The 10753-nt window shown below is 34.5% G+C and overlaps 1 protein-coding gene across 1 annotated transcript; it reads left to right on the top strand.

Annotated features, from left to right (window-relative positions):
• Positions 1-1444: 1444 nt before the first annotated feature.
• Positions 1445-8427, top strand: LOC117103363. The gene is made up of 6 exons (XM_033243905.1): positions 1445-2211; positions 4293-4335; positions 4761-4777; positions 5458-5521; positions 6181-6457; positions 7053-8427. Exons 1-6 carry the CDS (start codon positions 2032-2034, stop codon positions 7276-7278), a joined length of 807 nt encoding a protein of 268 aa, XP_033099796.1. The 5' UTR covers positions 1445-2031; the 3' UTR covers positions 7279-8427.
• Positions 8428-10753: the final 2326 nt, after the last annotated feature.

The following is a 10753-nucleotide window of genomic DNA, read 5'->3' as shown; positions in this document are numbered from 1 at the left end:
CAAGTCTCAGCTCTTGATATTATGTTAAGTTGGCTTACAGTATTAATAACTCTATACAGCTTTACATTATAATGTATTTGATGGGAATGAATTTATTTGGTTTTAAATACATCAAGGATAAGAATTATTTTCAATGGGTTTTTCTTGCGGTGAATCCGGGTGTCAACCAGTAACGTGAGACATCCTCTGCTCTTTTTCCAGAAATGTAGGCCTATTGAATTCTTTAACCTGCACATTAGACTATCAATTAATGTCATAAAATGTAAAGAATTATTATTATTATTATTAGGCCTATTATTATTATTATTATTGTTGTTATTATTAGTTAGTATTATTAGTTAGTATTATTGGCTTTTCCCAGCAGTAACTGGAAAAGCCATTGTTTTTGTTCTGAATATTTTTTTTTTTTTGGTTTTGTGTCAATCTAGGGTGGAATGTGCATGAGAAGACCAACTAAGGGCAAACAGTCTACACCAGATATTTCAAAAACTGGTCAATTAACATGAATGGAACATTCGGGAAAGTTTAACCAACTTTCCAGGAAGAAATTATTATTATATCCTTGTGGGACTACGGAATGCGTTACGAAATCAAACTACAAGTGCGAACATGAGACCCTATAGGAAATTACTAATGTGACGAGTGATATCAGTAGGCCCAATTAACAAAATAATCTCTTTTTTATTCCACAACAAAACACAAACACAGATTGTAATGAAAAGATGAAAACTGAAACATAAACTAATGAGAAAAAGAATGAAAAAAGCCTTATTGGATTATGTTATAATAATTTTTTAATTATTATTAATGAGAGAAATATGCTACTTTTCATAGAAAACAGAAATACGTACTAATGTACTTAAATATCTCACATATAGGCCCTATATAAAAAATTCTATTAGTTTACTAGTATTTAAACAAACATGAGAGGGTGTAATTTTTTAATAAAACAATACAATCTTGATTTGACTGAAAGTTGCTGACGCACATGGAATTTGTTGGTATTTCAAAATAATCTATGTTCTGAGAGTAAAGCTTAATATAGAATAAGTATAGTATTTACTATTCTTCAAAATAAACAATCTATTCTATGAACTGGTGAGCATTTCATCATAATTTATTATTTATATATACGTACACGTGGCTATGATTTGTTTGGCTATATCAATAAAAGTACAAATACAAAGCAGACACCACACAAACCTAGACATGCGTCCTTAATTATTGTCCCTTGTACCTTAATATTTACCCTGTCAGCATGATTTGGGTTTTTCCGCGACGATTGTGACTGAGAAATATTACGTCACCAAATGCAAGGTCATAATAATGATAATAATAATAATATTGGTAAGTGTGCCTACAGTACTCCTACACTACTACTACTACCACTACCACTACTACTACTAACTACTACTACTACTAGGCCTATACTACGACTATACTTCAATACAAACTATATATTGTATATGTTGTCCAACGACATTGTATATTTTAGTCTCAACACACGTATTCATAAAGGCAATAAATAATCTTTAATTCCTATTAGTTACTCCCCCATTAAAACTGATAGAGGTACAATTCTCCCTCCGTCCCTCAGATTCTCAGCCAGTTAAAAGAGTGGACTGTAATTTATTACTGATGTTCGACAAGCTGTGAATGATTAAGGTTTTTCTCAAAAATCAAAATTGAATACAATGAAAACCTAAGCGATCACTATTTTTACGATACTGGGAAAACCCGTTAAATAATAATATGAAACGCCTTCACAAACTATGAAAACGCATTCAGAATGTGTCTCTAACATTGTTAATTTAGGCCTCTTAGAGGAAACCTTTGTCTTGCTTTCAGATTATTTTCTTTATATGAATTGCTCACATCATTTTAAAACTTGATATATTGTTAATTGAAAAAACAAGATATTATTATCGGTGATAGATCCTTCTTGGCGGTGCGTCATTCATAAATTCTCCATATATAGCCTAGCCCACGTTACAATGGCATTCAGTCTGTAGGTGACCTCCTTGAAACTAAATGATGGCTAACAAAGAGGCTGAACATGGACGAGTTTCATCCCATCCAACGTTTTTATTTGCGATAGCATTCGCTGCCATCATTCTCGTAGGTTGTTTGTCTTTGTATACTTTACATCGTGTTAATAGGCTGGAAGCGACCAATGAAAAAGTCTTGATCGCATTGGAAAGCAGTTTAAAAGTAAGTCACATACTACAGGGTTTACTTGATTAACTCAATTAAATTTTCCACGCTCAAAATTATTATAATTATTATGATTTAAAATTACTCCTATTTTGTATTTATTATTATTATTATTATTATTATTATTATTATTATTTAATAAAACCCTATTTGTAGCACTTTATGGATCGTTTACATTAAGTCTTAATTCACGATTTTGTCTTTTTAGATATCTGTCAGGCCAAATAAAAAAACATATTGTGTTGGCCTCGCCCGGCCGACCCAAAAGCCGGCCTAAAAAGGCTGGAATAATCCTCTCTTGCTGGACAGTGGGCGATGTGACAGTGTTATGCGATCGTTTTGCTCTTCAACATAGATTTTAAAATGGTTTTTGTTGTATTTGTTGTGTATTTTCTAATTAACCAAGAACACATTATTGGTTAAAAAAGATTTTTTTTCTTACCGACCAACCCAGTTTTTGGATTTTCCAAAAACGTGGCCAACACAATATTTTTTTTCAAACCTCATTAATTAATCTACCAATTTCTGTTTCCTTGTTCTCATATTAAATCCCCCGAAATCCACTTCTGGCATTCCGATGCCTATATACATCTGCATTCTATGAAACCGATATGAAATAATTGAAAATGAAACCTATAAAGATCATTGTGTGTTTTGTGGTACTAGCGATCGGCATTGTACAGTTACAAGATGGTATTTAATCGTTGAAGTCTGTAATGTAAAAGAATTGACTTTTGACTTCTATGAGCGTGATGATGTCATCACGGACATGTGGGCATAATAAAATGTCGTATCACGCCCATTATGTTGGCATAACGATGACGTATCACAGCCATAACTAGGTTTTATGGGCATAATGGTGTCTTAATATACAGCAGGGGGAGCAATTATTCTGGCCCAATTTACTTTGGGCCATGAGAAAAAAAAAATTATAAACAAAATACTTAAAAAAACTAAAACTAATAATCATTCGATGATTTTTTTTTCAATTAAAGTGAAGACTAATAGAGCAACACTGGGCCATTTTTAGGGGTGATTCCACTCAGATGTAGGATTAAATCTATTGCCGACTAATCGACAAAACGTCCAAAATTGGTAGTCTTAGTTCAGCTAAATATGACATAGCAGATTAAAAAGTAAAAACTTTATCACAGACTTGTTTTAAACAGTTCCGAGATCTTACGGGTGATTATATTTGGTCCTTTAAATAAATTAATTAAGAATCAGGGAACAATCACCCTCATTATTTAGTCATGATGACGGCATATCACACATAGTAGGCCTATGGATATTAAATGGATTCTCATAATCTACTTTAGGTCAGATTTTAATAAATTTCGGCTTCTAATTTGTATTCAAAATAAAGATAAGACCGTCTAGCTTGTAAACGTAAGAGCGCAATCCCCACCTTGCGCTTTCAAAAAAAAAAATACACTGAAATAGTTCAACCTGAATTTACCTTATTTAGCCAGCTAGCACTCCCTCAATTCACCCACGAGTCCCACCCACTTATTTAAACACAGATCACCAATGTTAATACTCGTAAATACACCACTGGACTTCGAGCGTCTCGACACATTTAGCATGCGTTCGACGCGTTTAGCATGCGTTCAACGCTAAAAACATTATTAACTGTGCTAACCAATCACACAATCCTGGCAATGGATTATGCGCGAGATATTTAATATCTCGAAAGGTCCACTGATTAATCTCAGATAAGAAAGTATAATACATACTCCAAGTATTGAAATACACGCCATCGTGTTGGGATTCAATATTTCGACATTAATTATGTCATCATCCTGTATTGAAATACACGCCATCGTGTTGGGATTCAATATTTCGACATTAATTATGTCATCATCAATACACGCCATCGTGTTGGGATTCAATATTTAGACATTAATTATGTCATCATCCTGATGATGACATAATTAATGTCGAAATATTGAATCCCAACACGATGGCGTGTATTTCAATACTTGGAGTATGTATTATACTTTTTTAATATCTCCATTTCCAAATTTTTGATCACTTATTTACAAAACAGTAAATACTGTTTGAAATCATTTCTACAGAACAAAAGTGAAGACCACAACCAAGAATTTCTACGACATAAACGTAAGTCGCTACGTATCATTCGCTAAACATGACTCTTTGTGATATTCTTTCTTATGACATACAAGTCACTTTCACACTTGGATTTGTTCTTACCTCACAAGAATGGGCCTATAGGCATATTTTGCGTTTTACATTGGTGGCTTTCTTGGCATTATTTAAAGTGAAAGGAGGGCGCTATCTTGTTATTTACGGTAGGGCTACCTCATCGTCATTCTCATACCATCATTATTATCTTAACGACCCCACCATCCCCACTATCATTATCTTTGTCATTGTCATCGTCATCATCAACACCATCATCGTAATTTCACTGAACTTTACTTATCTTGAAACTATACTCATGCTTTTAAAGTTGAAATAAATTAAAAAATAAAAAGAAGATACTTATGGAGCCATGCTTATACTGTGTTTCAATTTGTTCACAGGTTCTAATCATCAACGGGTAAGACTTTCTATATTAAGTTGTGAAAATTACAACATAATATTACAATAATATTAATAAGGTGCGATCCGACAGTCAGGGTAAATGATGGTATTACCACTACAAAATGTTAAACGAATACAATACGTGACAAATTAATCGTTAATGTGCAACAGTCAAGTTAACATTACATTAAAACTACCAGAAGTAATGGACTTGATAGCACAAAAATCGTATTCTTACATTTATTTAGGCCAGCATAAACACCTGTCTCTTATACCCATCTAGTTGTGTATAAGAAACAGGTCTTAAGGTATAAGGTGATATAAGTATCACAGATACATTTTTCTTTTGGTTCCTGGGTTTTTCTTGTAAATTTTTATTTTTATTTCATGCTGAATATATTTATTGTATTTTCAAATTGATATTGTTGTTTTTTGTAGAGGGCATTGCATTAAATAAATAAAATTCAATAAATAAATAAATAATAAACCTCAATAAATAAATGCATGAATAAATAAGCAAATAAATATATAAAATTAAGGTTTATACTTCATTCCAAAGTACTCGCTACAGTTTTCAATTTTTTAGAACTATATTATACATATACGTATTTGATTTATGTATACTGTATATATATTTATATCTATATTTATATATGTTATATATACAATAACAATACAGCTTATATATTATTACAGACAGCTTCGCCAGGCCTAGCTTCAGCCCACCTCGTTGGCCATCTAGAAAACCGGCTGTTTCGCGGTAATTTTACATTTTGACAAACATTAAGTTAGCACATTTATAAATGAAATTAAACAATATTTAAGATATTTTTCTGGTAAAAGGCTAAAATTAGAGAAAATTGACAGTGTTTCCGTCTCTGTCTTATTAACTCATTTAAGTCTGTAAATACATATTTCACCATCTGTTTTTTATTCTAACACTATACTTTATTAAACTATGTTTGTTTGTCAACATTAATTTGTCACAGAGATACAGTGGTGGCTCCAGATATTTGTCGAGGGGTTAAATGTCCGACAGCAAAGTCGACTAGAGCTTCGATCAAAAATACCTGATTGGGTGAATGGGGACACATTTTATGGCTTTCATGGCCCAAATTGTACTTTACACCACAATTAGGGATTGACAACCAAATACTTTATTAATATCGGCAAATTATTATTTTTGGTCCGACGACCTCGTCGTGGCGTCGAACGATGGGGAATCAAGGCCTGTCTGACGGGGGTGGGGGAAATTCCCTCTCTCCCACTGGTACCACTACAGAGATATAGGATTTGATTGTATCATCTAAGTATACTTATTATATTATAGGCGATTTATCATCCGTATGTGGGGATGCTGATGCTGTCAAGAATATTCATGAAACTTGAATAACAATGAACAAAATCATTATTCTCTAGGTCAATGGTTGACTTGGTGTTTCAGCAACTGTTTAAAATCTTTTCCACAAAATGCTACCAATTGTAGAAGATCTACACTCAGCCACAGCGACTTCTGCGTTAGCAGTGATCAAAACACTATCCGTATAGTGAAAGCCGGTTACTATTATGTTTACGCACAACTTGTAATGACTTCAGAGTTAAATGCGATGAAGAGCCTCCAGGTAGCCGTTAAACGACCAGGAGGACTGATGGGGGATGCTTATCCAGTCCTGTCCAGTTACAAGACACAGTATCCGTTAGTATCAGTTTACTCCTTTGTTTTTGTGTCTACTGTCCCCTCGTCTGGCAATTGACCTTGTAGGCCTAAAGGTAAATCCTGTATAAGAATGATGGGATCTGTCATAAGCTAAAGATAAAAATGAAAAGTATAAATAACTAAAAATTCAACAACCGGTATTGGTTTTTTTTTCTCAAGTTCATTAGCGCCAAATACAAATTTTATGTAATTGTTCATGTTCATGATGAAGGTTTTCATATGCTTTTTGGGAAAGTTCGACCGTTAACTGAAAATATTTAACGATTCTCCTGCTTCGAATATCTGCACCCTTTGATGATTTGGGTAGGTGGTTCCGAAATATTAGTGCATATAGAGTATGCCGGTTGAAAACGTGTAGTATATGAGTTTACATTGGATTGGATTGGATTTATTCGGTGTAAACCGAAGGATAGCCGACGAAAGTCTAGAAGAAGACTTATTTCCAGTGGGGTCCTACACACAGAATACCTTTCGACATGACTTAGAAAGAGTATACTGATCTTAATTTCCTTATAATTGTATGTTAGAATCTTGAGCCACTTCTATTTTACATTTTCCCCTTTTCTGTAAATAGGCTAGGATTCACTGCAGACACGCCAATTAGCAGTAAAGACTCCGTGTACATGGGTGGAGTTATGTTCTTTTGTCCCGACGACTTGGTTGGAGTACGAGCTAATCCGGAAAACACCGAGGATATTACTCTAGATTCGTCGAACGACAATTCGGCTTACTTCGGAGCTGTTACCGTGAATGAAATCCCTAAACACGTCGTATATCGATACTGTGCGAGAAATGTTTAAGCAGTGACATCATCAACAACACCGACGTAAAATGTTAGCAAAGAGGACGAGAAGATAAAACCACAAACGTACACTTCACTTCGACCAGTCCGTTGAATCACGGAGAAAATACAATTAAACCAGACCATACTTAAACTAACTAAAAAAATATTTACTGTATTAACATTATCGTCTACAAATATATTTTTAATATTTTGTAATGCTGATAGTTTACAGTGACGATTTTAACAGCTTTTATATTTTAACTGTTTAATATGCATTCTGCGAGCAAAGGATAAATTGATGTCAGTCTGAGCATGGTCTGACTTTGAGTGTAGGTTATTTTACTGCTGACATACTGCAGGATTTGCTAGTAGCACGATAATACACTCGGTTCTTACTGTAGGTTGTTGTTCTACCTGGGTCACAGTTTACAAAATAATAACCTCAACGCCCATTTCCCACCTTTTCTTGATCAACCATTATACCTTGTTCTTCTTGTATCCTCCTTGTATCTGAGACACCATACATAATAGTTTTCCCAGACAACCATTCTTGGTTAACATAATTCTTGGTTCCTTCTAAACGTGTACCGTAGGCCCTATGAGATTTATTTAGCTTCTGTACAAACGTCTTAATAATGTTAGTACAGGAATCTTAATTTCAAATAATAAAAGATTTGTTCTCCATTTACTATACATACGACTGTTTCCGATAGACTAGTTAAACATGTTTAGCCTAATAGGTTTACCATGTATTTTATACGTTTGTTAATTAATATATAAAACGAGTCGATGTAGGGTTATTACAATTTTTACACTCGCCTAATCGCTGTTGTAATTATGAATGAATTATAATTTGAATAGCTGGGGTGGGGCAATGGGGAATCGGGAACCTAGGCCTATTTATAACCTGTAGGGTCCGAACCTATGGCCGAGATTGTCAGTGTTTCCTTCGGAATTTTAGCATTTTTAATGTTATATCTAAAATGGTTTCACACTTCGTTAGTGATTTTTTGGCTGCTGCTAGGGTGTGGTGGCGGTGGGGGTGGGAATGAGCGCTTACACAGAGCTAGTGGATTCGTCGGCTGACGTACATTGTACCATGGCTTTAATAATGTGTAGTAGAGAGCCTAAACAAAACGGTTAATAAAATCGTACCCAGATTTCATTTCTAGACTTGTTGTTGATAAATTATTTGACCAGTATAAATTGCATATCTTGTCATTATTGCTGTAGTAGAATGATAAACAGGTGCGCTCTCTCAAACAGAAGCGAGCGCAGAGAATTCGAGACGGTGACGCCGTGGCCGTAATTCGGTACGTCTCCGGGGCAACATCAGCAGGCTTTTCCATTTGTTGGGATTGGAATATACCAAAACCCATGCACTTGAGTACCTCTGAAACAAAACCATAATATGAAATTATGAATAATACTTTGAAAAAATTCATTCGGAATGAAGATGAAATTTTTGGATTCTTTTTTTTCAAATTCCAAATATGGGGGTTTCCAGTCTGATGAAACCACTTGGTTAGTGGTTAAAAAATAAGTAAGTAATATTCTACTTTAATATTTGGAATTTGGCAAAACATTAACATATAGTGTAAGTCGTTGTGTCTGAACATAGCCTATGTTCAGACACAACGCTAGCGTAACGTTAATCGAGTGGTGTGAACTTGTGCGCGGCGTAGCGAACGCCAGTATTATCGCGCAATCACTGGCGTACGGTAATCCAGCAACAGACCCCAGATTAGCGTACGCCACTGATTTACGACAGTCACGCATCGGTGATTTTGAACTCAGCCAAGATTTGACCAATCAAAATAAACCTAGATGTAAACCTAGATGAAAATAAAATGCGCGAATTACGAATACGAATATTTCGCGCGAATACTTACGCTAGCGTTCATTAATCGCCCAGTCTAGACATCTCGCTAGTTACGCCATGGATTAACGTACGCCTGGCGTTAGATACGCCTGGCGTATCTCACAGGTCTGAACGTAGCCTTAGAGACGGAAAAATAAAATCGAGTATGGGACGCCAATTAAATTAGATATGGCGCGCACTAAGTGCAATAAAGAGTGAGTAACCCAAATTAGGGCCTGGAACCCAGGCTAGGTGGCGTTTAATAATAATAATAATAATAATAATAATAATAATAATAATAATAATAATAATAATAATTCTGGATTAGCAGAGTTAATAGATTATAAGAGTTACGCATTATGTCCATCCACACAAGCAACACAAATTGGAAGAGAGCAATATATCCACTAAGCATTGAAAGTTGGTTGCGTGTATAAAACGTAATTTCTTGTAATTTGGATAGGCCTATAACTTGACGTGTATAAACGATATTGATATACAATCAATATTTTCCGTAACTATCTATGCTGAACATTAACGACTGGACTTTCTTATTATTGTGGTCATATTAGACTAAATTTTGAATGCATGAGATCGATAATCAATCAAAATTGTCTGCACTCTTTATGCCAGACATTTTAAGAGTAGACTTCCTTATGATTTAAGGAAATATAGATTTATATTGGTCTGAATCTACTTGACAAAGTGTTCTTTATTTAGAAGTTTGGTATTTATTTGATTAAGTACAAGACACGCATTATTCATGGTGTATTTCAACATTTTGAATAAACTGATCATTTATATTGTATATAAATACTCACTAAACAATAATGTTTGTTCTCTCTATAGCTGTAGCGGTTATTAGGAATAGTAATATGAATCAGGGAGGGTGTGGGGTAAAATTTAGGGGGTGGGGTCAAAATCTTTTCCCAAAACCAATTGCAAGAAAAAATGTAACTCGGTCGAGGACTTGATAAACACTCTCTTTCCTCTCCCTCTCCTCCTTTTCCCTCTTTCTTTTCTTGCATTTCTTTCCGATGATACCAAAATCTCCATAGACATATATTTTCTGCCAAAAGGTACCAAATTGTTAAGTTAACATAAGGTAGCAGCAAAGTTATTTCGTTATTTTAAACACCAAGCTTACGTTACTGCATTGCATTATTTTTAGCTACGGGGAAGCCAATTCTTGATTTATAAAATTATGCGGTTGAAAGGTTGGTGGAGGACATTAGTTAGTATTGATTTGTTAAAACTCAGAGGGAACAGAGAGTTAGTAAAGCATTACGTAAAAAAATATATGTCTCTAGAAAAGTCATCAAAAACTAATACAGTTTGTATCGTTTGGCTTGGATCAGTGTGGTCTCTTTTGTTTGATTTGAATTGATTTATTTCTTTTAGCAATGTTGCGCGGACAGGATCAAAATATTTGGCGGGCCGGAGTTGCCGGCGGGCGGGAGGTTGAATACCAGAGGTCTAGTTGGTTAAGGCGTCTGCATAAACAGCAGAAGGTCACGGGTTCGATTCCCGGTTGTGACACTTATTTTTTCACTCTTCTTTAACGTTTATAATATTATTATATATTTACAGCATTACCACAAGACGGTTTAGAGTAGTATATATATATATA

This window comes from Anneissia japonica, unplaced genomic scaffold (genome assembly GCF_011630105.1).
Source record: "Anneissia japonica isolate Jap-2015-1 unplaced genomic scaffold, ASM1163010v1 scaffold1891_len642697_cov171, whole genome shotgun sequence".
Classification (NCBI taxonomy): Eukaryota; Metazoa; Echinodermata; class Crinoidea; order Comatulida; family Comatulidae; genus Anneissia; species Anneissia japonica.
The sequence above is the reverse complement of the archived record's forward strand: the minus strand, read 5'-3'. Positions and strand labels throughout refer to the sequence as shown.